This window comes from Seriola aureovittata, chromosome 8, assembly GCF_021018895.1.
Source record: "Seriola aureovittata isolate HTS-2021-v1 ecotype China chromosome 8, ASM2101889v1, whole genome shotgun sequence".
In the NCBI taxonomy this organism is placed as follows: Eukaryota; Metazoa; Chordata; class Actinopteri; order Carangiformes; family Carangidae; genus Seriola; species Seriola aureovittata.
This window is the reverse complement of record NC_079371.1, coordinates 21068664-21090136: the sequence shown is the minus strand read 5'-3', so window position 1 is coordinate 21090136 and position 21473 is coordinate 21068664. Positions and strand designations below refer to the sequence as shown.

The following is a 21473-nucleotide window of genomic DNA, read 5'->3' as shown; positions in this document are numbered from 1 at the left end:
AACATTGGTAGTGAGTTGTTGTTTACTGACATGCATTGGTGTCATTTATGTATTAATTTTTCAAACAAAAATATCTGAAGGAAAAATATACTGTATCAGTGAGACTGATGCATGAGCAACAAAGAGAAAGAGTTTTAATCAATGGAGCCGTAGCAACAATACTCCAGACACTGCTTTGAAATGCAACTAATGTAAATGTGTGTCAGTCAAGTCTGGTGGAATTTGTTACTGCAACAGGAACATCAATAGTCTTCAAACACAAAAATGAGATGAAAGTGAAGTACACAGTGCTCAGATGAAGTAAACAATTATGTTTTATTGATAAGGTTCTCAGAAGAGTCTCGTTTCAGTGAATGTATAAGAATCATCCTTTGATAATACTGATTTGGTACATTATGACATCCAGCACGAGTCTCTTCACAGTGAGAGGGATCCATTACTGCTACTGCTGTTGGGATCTAGGACAGAAACATCTCTGCTTCCAAACAAAAAAACAGTCAAAAACAACAAACTGGGGACTGATATTGTAGATATGGAATATTAGAGTGCCACAAAACTCTAGAGTATTAAGACCAGCTAAAGATTTTGCACATTACAAGCCACTTCCTCTTAGAAATATAAAACTTGATATTCTGAACAATATTCTACTGTGCTGCATAAAGGTAGGTCTATACACTGTACATCGAAATATATTTCGAAAAAACAGATTTCACAGTTTTAAAGACTTTATTTAAAGTATAAACCGTTTTTTTTTTTTTTTTTTTTTAAAACACTTTATTACATAAATTATTCTTTTTGAGAGTGACTATTATTTGCCCTGGCAGCAAACTGAAATTAATACAAAAACAAAATGAACATTTCATACATATTTTACAAAAGAAAATAAACTCATCCATTAATGTTCATTTCGAATAGAACTGGTGACTCATTCATGATTGTCATATAGTACTAAGAATAAATAAATAAAAAAGAATAAAATAAAATAAATACTAACTTAGCATGTTTTCCGGACTCTGTGAGTGGTGTGTTCGATCGTTCTGTACAGAAGTGCCTTGGTGAAAGTCTCACAATTCTACCGCGACTGAAACGTACAAAACTACGGCATCTACAGTATACGCAACATCCTGAAATTTAGTGTAGTCAGACACATATGTAGCAATATGATTCTTCTCCCCATTTCAAAATAAACAATGCTGTGTGATACCACTGTCCACAAATATAGCCATCACTTTTTTTGACTTTGTTTTTTTAAAAAGTTTATTTTCTAGTTCGTTAACAGCTTGGATTTGTTCGAGGATGCCGTTAGCTCGTGTGTTGCTTGGTTGGATGTGCGCTGCCTCGGCAGCAGAGGACTGGTCCGTGGTGGACGATGGGAGGCCTGAGACAGGGAGACGACTCATAATATTGGACGATCTTTCAACCTTGCCTTGTCTGTCACTGTTTTATGATGTCCTCTGTTGACGTGTAGTTGTAATGGCTGCTCTCTGGAGTGGCTTTGCCTCCACTTTGGTCCCTTTGCCTTCAGTGTCTATTAGAGACAGACAAGCCTTCACTGCAGATACCAGCACATCACAACTCCACCGTGTGTTCAGTAGCTGTCATGGCCGCTCTCAGTGTGACCCAAAAAATATGGGCGAAAATATCACTATCTTTTTTAAAAAGGGGAATCTTCTTATTCATTAAGCAACAGTTCTCAAAGTTCTTCAGTGCTTTTTCAGTTGTTCAAAGTTTTTTCAAAAAAAGAACCGTTTGACTAAACTTTAAATTTTTTGCCTGTGGCAGTAAAATTAACAATAATATGTTTTCTGTTAAGTCATTCTTTTCAAAAGTCCCTGCAGCGTTCCGTGAGTAACCCCATTTGTTGGTTAATTCTCCATGGGTTTTGAGAGGAGTAGGGTCGAGGAGGCTGGGTAGGAAAAAGGAGCAGGATTTAGAGAAGTGAAAGTGGGAAAGAGGGAAGAGTCTGCCCTTCAAGCAAGTTCAGGTGGGCTGTTACCTCTTGCCCATCTCGTTCTGTCTGAGGAACTGGATGTTGTTGCTGCTGTCAGCCAGTTCTGGATACTGCTCCACAGGCAACACATAATAACCATCGTAGCCCTGTACTCTACCTGTCGTTAGGAGCTGCTGTCTCTCCCCCTCCGTCCAGAGGCGACTGCCTCCCTTCCCATCTCTGGCCCTCTGCTGTTCCTTGGCCCAGGCCCCGGCCAAGGCTCTCTGCCTGGCCAGCTCCAACAGTCTTACCTTCTCTTCATCCACCACGTCCACGGCCAGCCCGTACCGAACACTCAGTACTAATGACGGAACTGCAAACTCTACAGTCACTCCTCTTCTTGACCGGCCGCTCACTGTAACATTGATACCACTCTCCAGTGACTTACGCCCATTTGTGAGCCCCAGGGTCAACAGGTCACTGTCTGCAGAGCCAACTTTCACAAAGTAGTGACAGTCCTTCCCGTCCTGGGTGTAATGGGTGCCTTCAAGGTACTGGGCGCCGTTGAGCACCAGAGCCACTTTGCGGCTGTCATCACTGGCCAAAGCTGACACGCCAGCCACCACTCGGCCCTCTTTCAATGCCAGCATTACTCCTCGACCTATTATTGGGGTGCTGGTGCCGAACCAGTGACCTGGCTTGTCCTTTCGCCTGCGACGCTCCTTGTTGAGGAGACGACCCTCCAGGGCCATGAAAGCCTGGTTGTGACGCTCTGCTGCCTGTTGCACCCCAGTGATCAGCTACATGGAGAAGTTGGACAAAGTATTAACATAAAAATTCATAACAGAGGCTAAATCACTATAAAATAAATCACTGTAATAGGGTTACTACTTATTTTTATTAATTTTTTTTCTTTTGCACAGTGGGTCATACCTGTCCGTTCTCGCAGTGCTGGGTGGCCTGCAGCTCGTACGGTGGCTCCACAAAGTAGAGCGAGTGTCGAGGGAACCCTGGGATTATATTACTGAGCTGGAAGCCAAACATCACCAGCCAGCTCTTCACATCTACAGCAGCAGACAGGAGAGAAATGACTTTGCTGAATGACAAAGTTAAACCAATGGCAAATGAATCATTTTTCATCATATACAGTAAAAGAAAAAAAAAAGAAAAAGAAAGAGTGTTTGCTTCTGTGACTCAGCTGGTGCTACATAACGCTATCAGCCACTGTGCCATCTGCACTCCAGTGTTCCTTGCATAAACTATCTTGTCCGTAACAATTTGCTTCTCCTGAACATCAGAGATATCAGTGACAATGTCATTACAAGCGAAGTTTGGCTTGTTCTTGAGTGAACTAAAATTATCTGTGCACCAAGGGTTTTACCTGTATTTCTGTACATTTGCTCTGTAAATATAATGTTTTAGAAAGCATAAAAATGGCTAAATCATGTAGAATATTAAACATTTTCACCATATTAGTCCATATTTCTCTGTTACCTGTGACATAGTTCTTGACATCCAGCATGTCACTGAGGGGGTTGTTGTTCTTGAACATGTAAAGATTAAATGGAGAGGGATCCTTCCCTATCTTGGGCCATATGCTGTAGTCAGGCGAGGTCCAGCGTCCAGCCAATACATCATAGTCCCGCTGGGTAAAGTGGACCAGCTTAGTCAAGGGATCGTAGAGACCGCCGTGGAAACCCACCACCAGCTGGAACTCTGGGTTAGAGTCCAGGTACACTTCTCCGTAGGCTGTGTACTGCACCTGGGTGAAACAAGCATACTCAGTTTGCTTTTAATGTTTCTTGGTGCTTCCTGCGATGCAAAGGCTCACAACATGAGGTGAGTTACAGAACAGCGTCCCTGGAGCTGATCAGGATTTAGCCTTGTACAAGGACACTTTGCCAGATGCCTTCTCCATATGCGGATTTCTTGTTGTTTCTGCCAATTCTACTTGTTTATTGGTCAATAAAGGAGCAACAACATGATTTTTGTGGCTGTAATTTATTGCAAATAAAGAGATTCAAGGTTACTTTGTGTATTACCTGTTTGATCATCTGTCCATTGCTGCTGAAGACAGCCAGTGGTGTGCCGGTGTTGTCAGAGGCTATGTAGTATTCCTCCCCGCTGCTCACCTCCATGGCGAACAAATGTCCCTGATCATGAGACAGTCAGAAATTCAGTACATTCATATCGTGTTTCAGAATAAGGTCTTTGCTGATATGCTGAAATATAGGGACAGGATATTGGAGGATATGGCACATCTCACATCTGTCCACCCACGCCTACCTGTAGGTCATAGTAGAGCGACGAGATGTCTGAGCTGGAGTGGTTGAAGATGTGTGTGACCCTGGTTGGGTGGTTGAGGTCGGCGTAGAAGAACTGAAGGTGTTGTCCCAGGCTGTTCCTTGTGGACACCCTGCGGCCCAGCCCGTCGTAATGATACACGACGCTCCAGCCGCCAGGACCACGATTGTAGGCCCGCAGTAGCTGACCTTTGGAGTTATAGTCAAAGACGTCCGAACCGCGCTGGCTGAGGAAGCCATCTTCATCCACACGATACTGGACATCTCCCAGGCGCGTGATACGGTCTCTGAGATCATAGCGGAGCGGCAAGATCCGGGCGCTGTTCCCGGGATTCAGAAGATGGAGGTTACCGTTCAGGTCGTAGCTGTAGCGCCAGGTAGACCAGTCGTTCACCTGGATAAAACAATGAGACTTATAAATGGGACATAACTATTTTTTCCTCTGTAAGAACCATAACTATTCTCTGACAACAACATGACCACAGTCAGTGACAGACTGCAGTTCGTGTGTCAGGTTCTAAAGACAGAACATTCACCTTGACGCCGCTGAGCTGGCCGTCTCCGTCATAATCATAGCGGTACTGAGTGGTGTTGGCGTAGGGCCCGATTTTGAGCTCTCTCTTCACCACCCGTCCCATGCTGTCGTACTGCACCGTCATCCAGTACATAAGTGAGCGGAATATCTCGTACTGGACCTCCTTGATGCGACCGTGGGTGTCGAAATGCTTACTCAGTGTCATAACGGCCGTGGTGATGATCTGATTAATGTCGTAGTAAATGACCCCGAACTTTCCAAAGTGCTCCACCTATAGAAGGGAGGGAAAGGTTTAGTGAAAAGGTGAGTGCTCTGACAGCCAAAGGACATTTATAGACAGTTTGTTTTGTAGGTTAAAGAATGTTGTTAAAAAAAAAAAAAAGAGACAAATTTCTGCACCTTTCCAGAGATCTCGTCATATCTGTAGAGGTCAACAGGAAGTGGCGTCTCGCTGATGACTGGCTTCATGCTGGCGATGCGGAAGCTGTTGTCATGGTAGGTGTAGTCGAACCTTGCGTTGACCATTCCCTCCTCACTGAAGCGGTAGATCTGCTTGTCGATAAGCGGGCCCATTTTACGGTAGCGGATGGTGCACGAGAAGCCCCCGCTCTGCAGATTGACCATCTTAAGCACACCAGCTGTTTCATCATAACCGAAAGTGACGGCCGTGCTGTCGTACACGATCTCTGACAGCTTTGCCAGCTTGCCGTACTTGTAGAGAACACGGCGGCCGGTGCCGAGGTAATGCGTGGCCTGTGGTCTGCCGTCCTCGCAGAAGTCATGGATTATGGAGGCATTGCTCTCTGGGGGGTTGTAGGTGTTGCGGATGTAGCCGACTGACACGTGTGTGAACATGGTGTGGCGGGCCACGCTGGGCATGGTGACAGCTGTGACCCGACCTGAGGCGTCAAACTCAAAGACATACTGTCTTTGGCTCTGCAGGAGCAGCACCATGGACTGGAAAAAGAGAGGGATGCAAAATATGGATTAATATAATAGCATTATCAATGGGTGACTTGCCTCCTGTGAAATAGCACCAGGAGTCATTTTCTCTCAGATGACAAATTTGAATCTTCATAACCGTGAAAATTATGTATTATGTCACTCAATTCTGCAATCCAAATGACTTCTCTTTCCTGCTATGGCCTTGCTTTGGTAAGTTTCTACTCTGAAATGACAATGTCAAAGATAAATGTACTTACTTTGTCAAGGTAGCTGTAGCTCCACACCTTCCCGTCCACAAAAGAACGAGACAGGATGCGTCCCTGGGGGTCAAACTCGGTCCTCTCACTCATGCTCCCCCTCTGCAGCCCAACAAGCTGTCCGGTGGTCGAATAGGACACATTGACCACTGCCAGACTGCTGCTGGGCAACCACATCGCTGGGCGGCCCTGAGCGTCGTACATGATGCGCAGTGTGAACTTGCGGTGGTCATCGTAAATCTTCTCAGTGCGTGTGTTGCGGTCAAAGTCAATGGAGAGGAGGTTGCGCCCGTGAGCCTGAAGAAAAAAGGAAAATATTTCTGAGTTACATTTTAATGCAAATATTGAAGATGTGGTAAATATTTGGATGTAAACAAGGTTAAAAACAACTCACCCTTAGCTTCCTGCCAAAAACGGTGACCTTGCCCTTGGTTTGCTCCTTGCGCAGACGCCACTCAATGGAGTTGAGGCCGTTGTCCGTGGGCAGGGTGATGTTCCTCCGACCAATCGTTGGGCTAACAGAACCTGCCAGGATGTGCGGCTCTGTGTGAAAGCTGATGCCCATCCCATTGGCGTACATCACTCTCAGGGTCCCGTTGTTGCACAACTGATAGCTGTTCCTCACCTGGTCTGTAGTTGGAGAAAAATAAACGTATCGTAAGATAGGCAAGGCAATAAGTCAAAGAGGCACAGGAAACTTCAAGTCTCTGTGTTCATATACTGCCAACTTCAGAAGGAATGTCAGACCCAAACCCAGCAAATCTATAACCAGAAGCATTTGACTGGGTTCAGACATAGTCAACAAAACAGACTGCCTCAGTGCTCCCTCAATTTAGGGGAAAAAATTTGTACCATAAAAAAGTACCAGACTAGACTAGAAAGGAAATTTCCTTGCTGAGTTAATGACCTGGACGTATCCATGTGATGGAAACCATAATAAAAACTGTGTGGGGGTGTGTGTTTGACAAGTAGGAAATGGCCATTGGGTACAGGCACATGGTTATGGGATGAGGTGGGATACGTCAATACATTTTTTTCAGTAAAATTGTCCCTTTTATGAGAAAAAAAAGACATTTAAGGGGATTTGAAAAGAAACAATAATAGCTGGTCAAAACCTTGGGATCCAGAAGAAAGGCTCGGAGCGTTAGATTCCTGTCCTATCAACAGACACAGGATACACAGGACCACCCTTACCTGTAAAATTGGATAGTGCCATCCCCATAAACTGTATTAAAAATATCAATTTTTTAATTGTCTTTCTCATTGATATCACATTATTTTGTGGCCTAATTAAGTTCAGTCAAAACCTCTTAGAACTGTGGCTCTTTTTCTTAGCGTTGCATGATTTGTTCAACCTCACAGTATTTTTCATTGAGTTCAGGGAAAAATTGCATAAGCCTTCGACTCTTGGGCTTCAGCTCCTAATCCTGTGAGACAAAACAACCTGCAGCTAAAGACAGCGCTGGAGTAAGGGCACTGTTGACAGACCCAGATTTTTACTCTAGCCTTTATCACACAGAATCCCACTTTAAACCCAACCAGCCAATCAGAGACAACAAGTCTGATAGAACAGCCGCCTCTGGCAACATGCCCACCAGCATGTGATAGACCTCCAGTGTTGTAGGAGAGCAGTTGATGATACAAGGAAAACTAAATTGAATGTGTACATGTGTGAAGGTGCAGTACACCCTTTTACCCATACACATACGTTTACTAGAAAATGGGAAATTCCAGTTGTAAGCCTAGAGGCTCATGACAGTAAGAACCAGATCATGTCCATAAAATATTTATGGAACTGATTCCTGTTCCTACAAACTCAAAAAATCTCCTGAATAAAAATTGTCTGGCTAAACTGATCATTCTACAATCTCTCCATTGCTACAATTTAATGACTCACTCTCAAACACAAGAATGGAAACAGATAAGCCCATGTCTAATGCTGAGGCTACATTTTTCCTCTGATGTCTGAAAACAGGCGTCTTGATCACACTGAAATGATTGAAAGTGAGATAAAGTTGTTTTCAGCGCAGAGATATCTGGCAGATGCAGAGGGGGTGAGCTTTTTTTATTGTTTATTTTTATTTCATGTACAAAAGGTGAGGGGATCAGATGGTGTCTCCCTTTGAAGCCCCTGCCATCAATGACAGTAATCCATAAGGCCAATTTGTAATAAAGCTCGAGGCACATTTTAACAATGCCTCAAACAGACAAGTGAAGCTTTTTCCATTGACTTGGCAGCAACAGCCTTTAGATAAATCTTCTCTGCTCTCTCTGTCTGAACAACCTTGTAATAAAACAGAAGCGAGGGAGAGCGAGAACAAGAGAGAGAGAGAGAGAGAGAGAGAGAGAGAGAGACAGAGAGAGAGAAATGAGAGCTTGAGGGCCAACGGAGAATGCACTGTGCAGGAGTTAATGAAGAGAGCGAGAAAGAGTGGAAAGAGAAGGAGATGGTTAAGTGAGTATGTCAGCAGAGAGCCGTGCTGAAGCCCACACAGTGCGGCGGAAACCTTAAATGACTTACAGCTCCATGAACAACTCTCCCCTTCTCCTTCTGCAACCCAGGTGGATCACTGAATACATCTACAACTTATTCTCTCTGAGGCCTTCAGACTTTAGTAGCCCACAGTCTGCTTTCATACTTCTGTCACCGCCACTTGTGCTGGTCAAGAGAAAGGAGACAATTATACTCCTCCTTCTTCTTCTCCCTCTCTAAGCAGACCAAATAAGCTCAGGGATCATGGGAACTGGTTGAGAGCTGTATTTGTATGTCAGCGTGTGTGTGTGTGTATGTGTGTGTGTGTGAGGAGAAAGCTTGAGGGATGAGGAGGATTCACTCTACATGAGTTAATGAATTTTGCTGTGATGATATTCAAAAGCAGGATGATCCCAGCTGGGATTAACAACTATATATTGGTAATTTTATTCCATGAGAGGGAGTGAGAGAGGGCTGGTTGTGGGTAGGGATGGAAAATAATCTCCTGGAGCATGCACATAACTGAGTGAAAATTACAAGACTTTCAATTAGAGTCGGCAGGCCGGGGCATATTCAGCATCACAGAGGGCGGCTGTGCTTTTGAATACTAAGATAAAGTGGTGTATCTCATCAAGGCTTGGATGCCACATAAAAAGACCTGTTTTAACTTATTTTCAGGATTACATGAACCTTTATCTACTCAAAATATAATTAATGAACGTCATTTATATCTAATTTTCATCTCTATTTCCTTATGTTTATGACTCGACCTTCGTGTCACACCTTCACTGCAGTTTAACGAGTATTTAAAAATTCATGACCGGTTCATTTTCCACTGCATGTCCTGTACGTGCTGAGTCTCTACCTTGCACCACAGTGTACGACGCCTCCACAGAGGACAGGTTGGTGATGACGGTTACATCGTCGTCTCTGCTGGAGCTCTCAATGTCGATGTTGATGGAGCGCTCGATCTCGCGGTGGAGACTCGTTACCATGCCCGTGGGGTATGTCACGTTGGTCAGGCGACCCTCGCTGTCGTACCTGGGAGATGGGAGATTGCAGGGAGGGTTACTGGCAAGGGAAGGACGTGTTCGTACTTGCACTGCATATACTCTGAAACGTCACTGCCAGAGAGGGACAGAACAGGTCCTCTTGTAGGAATTGGCTGTAATTATAAAAGCTAACACTGGGGGGCAGAAGTACACTGCGCTAGGTGCTCTAATAATTGGGAATGCAATACAAGATGAATCCTGCAAAACTTCATTTTGAATTTCAGATAGAGAGAAAAATGGTGGAAACATACCGACACATGTTCAGACATGTTCCTCTATCACACACTTACTGGTAAAATGTGGTCCATCCAGTCTCATCAGCTTTGGTGGCCAGGAGGCCCGTGTTGCCACTGTAGCCCATCAGAGCCACCTCCTGGCCCAGGGCCGACACACTACGCAGCCCCCCTGTGGGATCCAGTCCCAGAGTCACTACTTGATTCTCGGGCAGCAGCACCAGTCTGAGCAGGCCGGCTCCTCCTCCCTGGCCCAAACCATCCCTCCTCACTTTAACCGTATTGTTGCAGTTGTCCACCAGCATGGACAGCTCTCCATCAGGACCATATGTGAAGTTGTAAAGTGGCTCCCCAGTCACGAGGCTAATTGTCTGGATATGAAGCCCCTCCCCATTGAAGACATAAAGCTCCTGTTCCCTTGGTGACGCGACCTCATACTGCGCAGACCCTCCATAGCCCACGCTCGATACGGCAGGGCCAGGCCGATTGGCTCGCACCGCTCTGATTCGTATGTTGTTGAGGTCTGCAATGAAGAGCGTCCCATCAGGGGATACAGCCAAGGAGGTGGGGGAGTTCAAGCCAGCGTCAGGGGCGTAGCCATCGTCGCCATAGAAGCAGTTGCAGTTGACGTCATTCTTGCAGTCGCAGTCGGAGGCAGCACCAGCCAGGAGAGAGATTTCTCCATTAGTGCTCACCTAAAAATACGCACGGACAGAAAAATGGAAGAGGAGAGCCGGTTATTGATGACATAGGAAAAAAAGTCACAACTCAATGAAGGAAAATGTATTACCAAAAGTAAAATTAATTTTGAGTTATCAAAAAAGAGGATTAGAAAACTTTAAAAGTGTCTGGGGATATGAAAAAAAAAGAAAAAGAAAAACACCCACACAGCCCCACCAGCTGTGCAGTCCATTTTAGTAGCTGGGAAAATAACTTCAGTCGAATAAATTCATTCTAAAACAACCAGACGGCCAAAGACCTGTTCTTCTCCATCCTGTACCTGTCTGACACGGTTGATCTTTTTCTCATCCGTCTCAGCGATGTAGAGGATGCCGGTGTGGGACAGGGCGATGGCTGTGGCGCTCTCCAGGGCAGCGTGGATAGCCAGCTTACTGAGGCTGTAGTCAATGCCTGGCACTTGACAATGCATGGGCCGTCCTGCAATGATGCTCACCTGTAGGTGACAATGGAAAATGTTACATCTACAATCAAACAACTGTAACAATGCCACAAAAACACAGGGATGTTAGCAGCAGTTTGCTATTGAAAGAGTGCAGATGAAACTTTCCATAATGAAGTAAGATTTCAGAAAGTAGAATATTCTTAACGTTAATTAATCAGTAATGTTGTCACCGCTGTAAAACTTTGGAAACTATGTTAGAATTGGAACTTGTACTTCTAAATTGGCCAGAGAAAGCCTAATTGGGACTAAATCCTGTCAAAGCCCCATAGTGAGTGTCCACCCTAAGGGGTTTGCAATCTCGTGGTACAGACCTGGTGGTTCTCAGTGATGCGTAGGATGACATTGTTTTCCAGGACATAGAGAGAGTTGTCCATGGGGTTCACTGCTAAGTCCGTGGGCCACTCAAGACGCACCTGGTGGGCAGGAACAGAAGTCATACATGAGACAATGTCTACGCAGAGGGAGGAATTTTTGAAAGGACGCCAAGGTCTCTTCTTCAACGTTTTAAGTGACTGCGGTCCTCATTCTCTTTTGATTCATTCATTTATCGATGGACTCTTTAATCCCCCCCTAAATCAGTCCCTCCCTGACCTCCTGGCTGGCTCGTCTCCACGCAACCGTCATAGCTCAGCACTCACAGGGCCGTTAGATCATCATCTATTGTGCTATCACCTCTCGTCGCTTCTGTACTTCCTCCCTAACCGTCATACCTGGCTGACATCCATGCTGGTGTCACAGCTCAGTGGCCGTATGGCGGTCAGATCGTTGGCCCCGAGCAGAGTGGAGATGATGCCGTTCTGGTCCACTTTACGGATCATGGTGGCATCCACAAAGTACATCAGTCCATTTTTATCCACAGCGATACCTGTCAAAAGCGGAGATGAACACCGTGAGTGACGACTCATAACTCAAACACTGCAGGCAACCGATAGACATTTTAAGTCAATTAAACTTCACTCTCTCCACCAGCTGAAAACAGATAGCAGCCCTGACAGCTGAACTGCTCAGTGTTTCATTGAATGAGAGGGAACAAAGTAATGGAACGAGCACTGAAGTGTTAGAGAAGTGTTAGTTTTGGGGTGAGTCATCGGGATGCGGAGCTGAGCTCATGCTCCTCCCACAGGGCAATTGTAGACTGCAAGCAGAGTCTTTAAAAAGCCATGTGATCTGTTGCACTCTACTTGCTTCCTTCATTCCCTCTCACTTTCTTTTTCCTTGTCATCCACACCTTTCCACTTTTCATTTGTTTTTTTTGGTTGTTTTTTTTACCTTTCCCTTTCCTATTGTTTACCAGTGGTGCAGTGTCAGCCTTGTTGGTCTAACAGGCAGCAGGCATTCAGACAGGTGTGTTTGTTCAAGGAAACTGTGCCCCAAAATAACTTCTAGACACACTGAGATACACAACAACAGATGGAGGATACAGCAAAGGGCGCCGAGTAAATGAGAGAGAGGGAGAGGGGAGAGGGAGGGGCAGCGAGAGAGAGAAAGAGAGTGAGAGAGAGGGCAAGCTGATGTGCGCTGGCTGACTTTGCCTGTGACAGGTAAGAAGGAATCAGTGGCTCATTGTCTTCACCTATCTCTCCCATCTTCTCTCGCCACAACCACAAACACACACACACACACACACACACACACACACACACACACACACACACACACACGCTGTATATATATACTAACCTCTGTGGTCCCACATGTACACACACTTGTGTCACTGACAGGAAATGTGACAGTGTGACATCCTTGACAGTTTGGTGTCACAATGTTCCACAATCAAATGAGCCACAAAAATAATTCCATTAACAAGTTTAACATTAACCCGGTTTATAACCTCCTTCTGTCTCCGTCCTGCTTTAGTTGAGTCATAAGATTGGGTGCAGTAAGAAATAAAAAAAAACAATATTATGATCACGTTTAATTTAAGAGGCCTTCATCTTATATATCTTGTGTATTGAACGAGAGATCTTGAACAAAGTGCTTCTGCCTGAGAAACAGCTTTCAAAAAGAGAAAATCACCAGGGCCAGTTTCATTCATCATTTGAACATAAAAAGCTAAAGAATGAAATAGAATAATACATAGGTTATTGGACCCACTGGCATTATTGAACTTTATTTCTAACAACCCAAGGCTACATTTTCAAATGTCTTATTTTATAAGGATGAAAAAATTATAATAAAAAACAGCAAACCCTCCCATTTTATTAAAGAAAACTAGAAAATGTTTTCTTTAACAGAATTTCTGCTTGATAACTGGCTAAAAGGATAATTGGGTTATCAAAATCATTGGTGATTCATTTTGTGGACCTTTTGCTGGTGGCTCACCTTTGGGACTCATAAGCGTAGCTTCAGTGGCTTTGCCGCCATCGCCGCAGCGTTCATCGAAGGGCAGGCATTGCTCCCCTGTTCCAGCCACCACTTCTGCGTTGTCTGAGAGAAGCCGGCCTCCAGTTAGTGACCGAACACGATAAATTCGTCGTGAGTTGGTGTCTGAGATGAACAATGCCCCTGATACTGGATCCACAGCCAGGAAGTATTTATGGGTTGGGTTATTACTAAGGTGCCAAAAAAAAGAAAAAAAGAAAAAAAATTGTCATTAATATGCCACTGAATAGCTTGTTTTAATATTTTCAGGGAAGATGTTTTTTTAAGGACTTTTGCTATTGTTTCTGGAATGTGTACTCGAAACTTTTAATTTATCGTTATAAGGATCTTACCTGTGTCTGAAATCTTTGTTCCTTCAAGGGAGAAAGTGAGATAAAAGCACAACAAAACAAATGTTAATTTACACAGTCTGTAGAGAGCAGCCTGCAGAGAGCAACACAAAGCTGGCTGTGGTGTGAACAGCAAAATTTAAACATGGGTAAAAACACCCCGGAGAAATGGTATCTAGTACGGTGTATAATTCTGCTTCAAACTTGTCATCCCCTGTGTCTCACCTTATTCTTTCTATTTCAAGAGAGGATACAATCCTACATGTTCTATGTACTGAAAACATGCAGTCTTCTCCTCCTCCTCCTCCTCTCCTGCCATCTTACTTTAATCCAACCCGCCCTTCTTCTCTCTATCAGTATTTTTCTTGCAACATCAAAAAAAAAAATCCCAATCTGCTTTCTCAGTCATTATTCTTTTACTTTCTTTTCCTGCGTTTTCCCTTCTATAACTAACTTGGTGTTTTACCTTAGTTCCAGGATGCCAGTTGTGTTCATAGATGGGTAGACCCTGCGTACAAAGTTGAGGTCCCCAACATAGAGGCTTCCATCTATGCCCATCGCCAGGGCAACCGGCGCCAGCAGCTTGTTGCCGTCTGCAAGGCCGTTACAGCTGGGGCAGGAGATGCTGCGCCTCCGGCCATTTCCCATGATGCTCGTGATTACAGGGGGCTGCTCTGTCACAAAGATGTTTTCCCCGCTGCCCTTGTGGAGGATGCCTGAACAGGAGAGAGGATGGAGAGAAACATAGATCAGGGATCATTATTTCAGTTAGAGGATTTTAATAAGATTCTGAATTAGTAATAGAAGCTAGTATTTTTACTATTTATACTATTTTTTAGCCATATTAGTGGCATCCACTACTTTGACTTGGTCAAATCTGAAATATTTCAACAACCACTGGATCCGTTGCCATGAAATTCATCCCCACAGGATGAATTCTAATAAGTGTGGCATCAAAAGGTCGAAGTTTTATTTCATCCAATAATAGACCAATGACATTCCCATCATCCTCTGCACTTTAAGTTCAACGACAAAATGTGAGCTTACTATCTTGATGAGCATGGTACATTGACACAAAGTTATACCTACTACACATCAGCGTATCATCGTCAGTGTGATTGATGTTAGCATTTAGCTGCTAGCATGGCTGTAGACTCTTAACATATATTCTATTATTACTGACGTGTTATTTTGCGTGTTCCTTTCATCAGTGCAGTTTTTTTAATATATATTATTTTAATAAACAATTTTGTCATAAAATTAGTCATTTTATTGGCCAAGGAACGATGGTGTAGCATTGCATCATTCTCAGGAAAAACATTACTGTACATCAGGTGATGAGGACAAGGGAGGTATGGCTGCATTCCCCCACTTCAAAAAATACCTCTATACACCACTGGTTCTTCAGTTCTGTCCTTTCCATTAGTCCACTGATTGTCACAGCAGGTGAACATCAGTGTATCAGCCCATTTATTTGTCCATGCTTTTTAGCATTACTGCACAAAGTGTAGATAATGGTATAGTAGATGATGAAACACTCGCCCACCGCCACAGAGATCCTGAATCAGTTTTTGGAAAAGGTGCCGCTGCACCCATCCCCCACCCCACTCCCCGACCCGCAGGCTCTGTTTTAGTAGCTTTCTGTTGATTGGTCGGTGTGTACATGCTCACTCAGTGGGGCTGGCGTGAGTGGATGAGAGAGTCAAACTAGGTGAGAGAACACAAGCTCTTCCTGCGAAAATCCCCACTGACAGGCAAAAAGAGGTGCCTGGCAAACCAATGTGAACCACAGGAAGCTCAGTGTGTTCTACACCCTCCCCAAGACAATAGCAAGTTTAGTGAGATATACACTGTACTGTAAACCTGCTACACATGGGAATTGTCTAAATATAAAGTAGAAGAAAAAAAAAATAAGGGAAAACTGGAACAGTCTCTGCTCATTTTTATGCCAATATCAGGGAGCACGTATACATACCACTGCGTGTGTTGAGTATATGGTGCTTGTTGAGTGACCAGCCGCCCAGGTTGGTGGGATCAAGTTCATAGCCTTGCAGAATGGCTGTCCTCTTCTCCCAGAGGATGAGACTGGCGCAGGACTCATACTCATAGCCCACTGACACTATACATAGGTGAGGGTAGGAGGAACAGAGGAATAGAGACAAAAAGAGATGGAAAACAGGAAGAAGTGATGAATGGATGAAACATGAACATGAAACATGAACATGAAAGGAACAACACAGGAAGAGAGGCTATGAAAAACTTAATCAGAGCATAACCTCCCAAGTTCATTTAAATTGTGAAACGTGCGATACACAGAGAAACTAGTTAGCACCTGTACCAAACCTTGCACTCACACCTAACTAACACTCTCACATGCTGCTAAATCAATTAAAAACCTTGTTAATTGGACAGATTGCCTGATGGGCCTTTAAATCTACAGGCCATGCCGGTTACCACGGTGAAAACTCTGCTGGTGGAAACATTATGTCCCAATCATGCACATGTGCCGACAGAGACTCAGTAGATTTGTATAAATGTACAAGCAGGGAAAATGAGTTGTCATGAGGAGGACACTGTACGTCAAGACTATTTTTGAGATTGTTTGGATACATGTATTTGTATATATGTACATACTGTATGTGCGCCTGCATTTGCGTGCTGTTGTGTTCGTACTTGTCAAAAGGAAAAGTGTGTTAACACGTCAACTCCCACTTGAGTCACAGTGAGAATGCGATAGCCAGCACCTTTTCAGCTTCACTGCAAACAATAATGTAGTGTACCTGCATCTGTATCCACAGTTAGCAAAACATAACCCAAACACAAACCACGTATGTGCTTTGTTTTCTTTGAGAAATGTAAAATTACAGTTACTCCGGGGAACTTTGAGTGAATGTGATTTCACAAACCATATGCCCCTCATGATTTTTAGTCCACTCGGAAGTCCCAGATGTCCACTGCATCTGTGGCCTGACAGCAGTGTTTGGCTGACAGCATCTGTGAGCGACTGTGACAGCAGAATGTAATAGCACCGAGGCTCCCCTGGACTCCTGCTTGCTGCTCCAGTGGCTAACTGCTAACTCACACTGATGGCTAATAACCCTTCACCACAGTTACGGCTGGCTGACTGAACCACACGCGGCCTCAATGAAAAATAGACATCTGGAGAAAAAAAAAAGAAAAAAAAAAAAAAAAAAAAAGCACTTAAATGTGGCTATACTGCGTAGTGGATGGGGGCTGGGTTTCTGGTGTATTATCTCTCCTTCAAGCTTCCTAATTAGCACTCTCTCCCTCTGTCAGAGCCAGTGCTGCCTTACTGGTGAAGTTTCTAATCAATTCAGTGACTGCATGGCTGAAAAAGAAACTCCTCTCCAACACAGCTTCTCCTCCATCCATCCCTCCTACTCACCAACAGCTTCAGAAAGCCCGTAGACCCTCTGCCCATATGCATCGGTCTTGTCCCAGATGTAGGTATAGGCCAAATTGGGTGAGGCGTGGAACCACTTCTGGAAAAGGTGGCCCTCCACTGCTACCATCAGGTGAACCTTCAGCAGGCCCATAGACACCACGGCCGGAGTCATGGTCACCTTGAGCAGGGAGCGGTAACCCTGTGTCCTGGAGCTTAGGTAGCACAGCTTTAGGCTGGTGCCAGGTACCTCGATCTGCTCATGCAGCACCTGGAAGACAAAGAGAGGGGATGACAGGAGAGAGGGATTAGGGGGGATTAGAGACTGAGGGAGTAATGGGGGTCACGCTTCCACTGACGGCTGAAGGACAAAAAAGGGAGAAAAAACAATGGAAGCAATAAAGAAATAGAGAAAGAGGGAACAAATGGGGGAAAAGCTATGGAAGCGAAAGCAGAAAGAGAGCTACAAGAGACAGGCATACAGGAGAGTGAGAGCGAGGGAACCAGAAGGAAGATTAACCGGCTGCCAGAGGTCAGTGGTACTGCACCTGTGTCTCCGGTATGATGGGTTTCTCCCCTGGCTTGGAGCTGAAGAAGGAGGAGAGAGGGGATGCAATCACAAGAGGGTCAGGCCTGACGAAGCCGCTCAGGTCACAGCCCGGGATCGTGTTCTCTTCTGTCTTAAGCACCAGAGTGTCCATAGCATAAAACTGGCTCCAGGGCAGCCACACGGTGCGCTCCTGGCTCAGGAAGGGGGCACGCTCGAACCGCAGAGTCAGTGATGCACCACCGTTAGCTATCAGGTCAAACCTGGAGACGTTTGCGAGAAGAGGATGGGAATAAGGTACAGGTGGGGAGTGCTGTGGTGGATGGACTTTTACTTGGACTCATACTCTGTCAGTTTTTGCCTTCGTCTAATTTAATATTTACTCCACTGCTTTAGAAATAATTCAACACCAAAAAACACCTGGAATAAATATTTCAACATTATGGCACAGCAAACTTTTAAAACACACTTGTCTAGACAGTCACTCTAGACAACAGTTATAGGTCTGAAACATGAACATCAGTGTTAGAGCGCTGGATTTCAGTACAGTAGGTCTTCTCCTTTAACCCCTTTGTCACCAAGTTATGGTTAACAGCTGCGAGAAAATGATTAGAATATATACACATTCACATTTCTTATGACAAAATTGTAAGTCCTGTGGCCGAGAGCCTCTAACAACTGAAAAAGAAGAACACTCATCAAAACGAAACGAGGTCAGACAGGGACATCAGAACATGCTCACAAGTCTGTGAAACTAGTGAGTAACTGCCCCTGAAACACAAGGTCAATTAAATGTTACCAGAAGTTCAGATGTTTCAGCGTCAGCTTGGCCTGACTGGAAGAAAAGGCTGTAAAGAAACCATTGGTAAGAGGAGAGGAGTGCTTAAAGAACCTGAGACAGAAAACACAGAAACTGCACATATAATGAGCAGAGGTCAGTCTGAAGAACCAGTGGATCAGATGTTGGAGCAGCATGTTACGGATGTCAGCCAGACTTAAATTCAGTATAACTTGTAGGGAGGAGAGTCAAATTAAAGCAGCCTAAAACTCCACGCAAACTGGAAGTCCTGAAGAGGAAATAGAAAAACATATCAGGTGGGTTAACCAAAATAGGGCTATTAATGCAAAGGACTGCAGTGCTTGAAAAACCAGTTTCAAGGTTGTTTTTGTTTTAAAAGTTTCTCTGATGGCCATTATTTTTAGATTCATACATTTATACTGAGTAAAACTTCTGCTGTCGCACTTATTAAACATAAAACATTATCATTATCACTTAAGAAAACAAACCTTATTATCTACTGTTTTCACACTTCCGTGCACATGTAAATTGTGTAAATAATGTAAATTTGTTGTCATTTCAGTTATCACTGACGGAAATTGTAATGTTTTAATTCTCAGTTGTGTTGTTCTTGCTAAATAGATTTACTTTGCTCTTATTTGAAATCCCCTTTCTTTGTTGTATGAAATTATTTGCGGCTTCAACAGCTTAGTTTCCACTAGGGATCATTAAAGTTTCCTAATCCAGTCTAATCTAATCTAATCCAATCCAATCCAATCCAATCCAATCCAATCTAATCTAATCTAATCTAATCTAATCTAATCTAGTCTAATCATACAGCCTATGTGGTGAGGTAGTTTCAGAGTCTCAGCAAAGCATGCTGGGTAGCTGTTGTACATACATTCCATCCTGCCGTGTCAGCGTGTATCCGTAGTGGGGGTAGTTGACAAAAGACACGTTCACCCCCACCAGAGGGGTTCCGTCTGTAGTCAGCACCTGACCCCGGATAAGAGATGCCAAACTGGAAGAAGACAGAGGAGACAAGGGTGACGGAGCGATAGTCAATCTATCAGCCCAATCTTCCTAACCATCAATCATTTGGTTTGATTAATCTCTCCATCTTTCAATCATCCAATTTGCTCATTCATTTATTGCTCTGGTCTTCTACCACTCATTAATTAGAAACAATCAGCAGCCCACATCATTTAGATTAGCTCACGTCAATCATGTAAACAAACCATGACAACGTAGATGGATATGTGTGTAGGAAAATGAACTATTGTGCGTGTGTGTGTGTGTGTGTGTGTGTGTGTGCAGGAATGTGTATGTGTGTGTGCGCGCGCGCGTCGGGGCACCCATGTATCTTCGTCCTACAGAACAGATACACATAGAATAACATCTAAACATTTCAGAGTATCATCGCTTTGATGAGTCATTTCCTTTGAAACATCTCATGTGTAAATGTATGCAGACGAGAACCAGCACCACGGGCTGTGCTTCACAGCTCTACTAAATCTATGGGGGAATCTTGGCTTGGTCTGCCTTTGGCTCTGGGATTTGTTGAGGTTTTGGCTGACTCTGTGGACCAATCTAAAGTCTGTTTGATATTTGTGGTGCTGAATCTAAAGTTTGAATATTTTTCAAGTAACGTTTTACCCCCTAAGGGCGTCACAGTGTTAATCAGTAACATGCAATCTCACTGGCATGCACAATCTATTTCTTAATGTTACTTTCCTGGCAAATGCAAAGAAAAAACAACAAGTACTCTCTACTCTACTCAACAAGTACCCCAGGAGTCTTTGAAGAGGTTCCTGGGGGTCCCCAGCAAAAAGGGGAATCATTTATTTTCACTATAATTCCATCCACAAGTAACACAGTATCAGACTGTGTGACTATTTTGGCCATCGTTTTCAAACACCTTCTGTAATAAATAAAAACAAAAATCTTATCAGATAGGGGACCCTGAGACAAAATCTTATCAGATGGGGGTCTGTGGTCTAATTTGTGTCAGTTCATGGGTCCTTGATATGAAAAAGTTTGAGAGCCACTGTTCTAAATGATGAAAATAAGAGAAAACAATGAATGATGTCTCAAGTTCTTATCTGGAATTGTTGCATTAATCACTATTTTGTTGAAATACTGTATGTCAAATATATCCAAAAGAATGCATTTTTGAGTGTTCATATATCAAAACCCTCTCTTTTCTTTTCCTGTGAAATGCTAAAATATTTTTGATGACTCAACCAGCACTCATGGATAAATACATACATTTATCTGATAAAAACTATTTGAGGTGATTAGCTAACACTTGCCATTATATAAAATAGAGCAATACCATACTTGGCTAAACTTCGGTCTAATTCATTTCTTCCTCGTCCTCTGCAGATAAAGATGCGGCAGTTGCCATTTCACTGTGTTTTTCAGGCATTGTTATCACTACGCTACATGTCTGACACCTATCAGAGAAGAGACAACACTATCATGAGCTGAAAGTTTGATGCTTATATTTTGAAAAGTTGCACTTAGAAGTGTGAAGTCTGAGGTCAGCTTTGTCATACTCTTTAAGGTTATGGTCTGATATTCTATATGCGTCTGAGTCTCCTGTTGTCTAGGATACCAGTGGTGGCATGGATATTAATAGCGTGCCATTAGGTGCTTTTGTTCGTGTGTGCCTCCTGCCGTACCTGGAGTTGAACGGGTTTTCCCCAGGGATGATGTGGGTACTGTCCCGACCGACAAGCATTTTGACGCGGTCGTAGAAAGAGCGGACATGGGGCTGGGACATGGGGCTCTGCTGGATGACTTGCAGAGGATCCCGGGAGCCGCGGCATAGTGGACTGTTCTGACAGGGGCTCTGGATGCAGCAGTCTGGGTCCATGCAGTCTGTTAGTCCATCTGACAGGAGGGAGGGAAAGAGCAATGATGAGGATGGGGTGTAGGAGCAGCAAGAAATGGGAAAATAGCTGCCCCTGCTTCTTCTATTCTTGATGTAATATTTTGATAATCTTTTGCCATAAAATTTTGCCAAAATGTAGTGAGGGCTCTTCTCATGAGACCTCTATCTTATTTCTATTTCTTTTTTTTTCAATTCATTATTTTTCCTCTATCGTCCCTGTCACCTTT

At 43.9% G+C, this 21473-nt stretch overlaps 1 protein-coding gene across 12 annotated transcripts in view; it reads right to left on the bottom strand.

Moving 5' to 3' along the window:
• Positions 1-296: 296 nt before the first annotated feature.
• tenm2a (teneurin transmembrane protein 2a) overlaps positions 297-21473 on the bottom strand; it is a 214887-nt gene continuing 193710 nt past the window's right edge. For all 12 annotated transcript variants that reach the window (XM_056382479.1, XM_056382482.1, XM_056382485.1 and 9 more), the window contains 22 exons: positions 21035-21245; positions 19252-19371; positions 17574-17835; positions 17029-17296; positions 15598-15741; positions 14089-14338; positions 13626-13646; positions 13234-13463; positions 11622-11776; positions 11223-11324; positions 10729-10902; positions 9786-10423; positions 9309-9484; positions 6365-6600; positions 5971-6267; positions 5168-5725; positions 4770-5039; positions 4217-4627; positions 3973-4083; positions 3425-3692; positions 2864-2994; positions 297-2730 (listed from right to left, as the gene is read on the bottom strand). In XM_056382479.1, the coding sequence (XP_056238454.1) occupies positions 1993-2730; positions 2864-2994; positions 3425-3692; positions 3973-4083; positions 4217-4627; positions 4770-5039; positions 5168-5725; positions 5971-6267; positions 6365-6600; positions 9309-9484; positions 9786-10423; positions 10729-10902; positions 11223-11324; positions 11622-11776; positions 13234-13463; positions 13626-13646; positions 14089-14338; positions 15598-15741; positions 17029-17296; positions 17574-17835; positions 19252-19371; positions 21035-21245 (5771 nt within the window). In that variant the 3' untranslated portion in view covers positions 297-1992. The remainder of the gene's footprint in view (positions 2731-2863; positions 2995-3424; positions 3693-3972; positions 4084-4216; positions 4628-4769; positions 5040-5167; positions 5726-5970; positions 6268-6364; positions 6601-9308; positions 9485-9785; positions 10424-10728; positions 10903-11222; positions 11325-11621; positions 11777-13233; positions 13464-13625; positions 13647-14088; positions 14339-15597; positions 15742-17028; positions 17297-17573; positions 17836-19251; positions 19372-21034; positions 21246-21473) is intronic.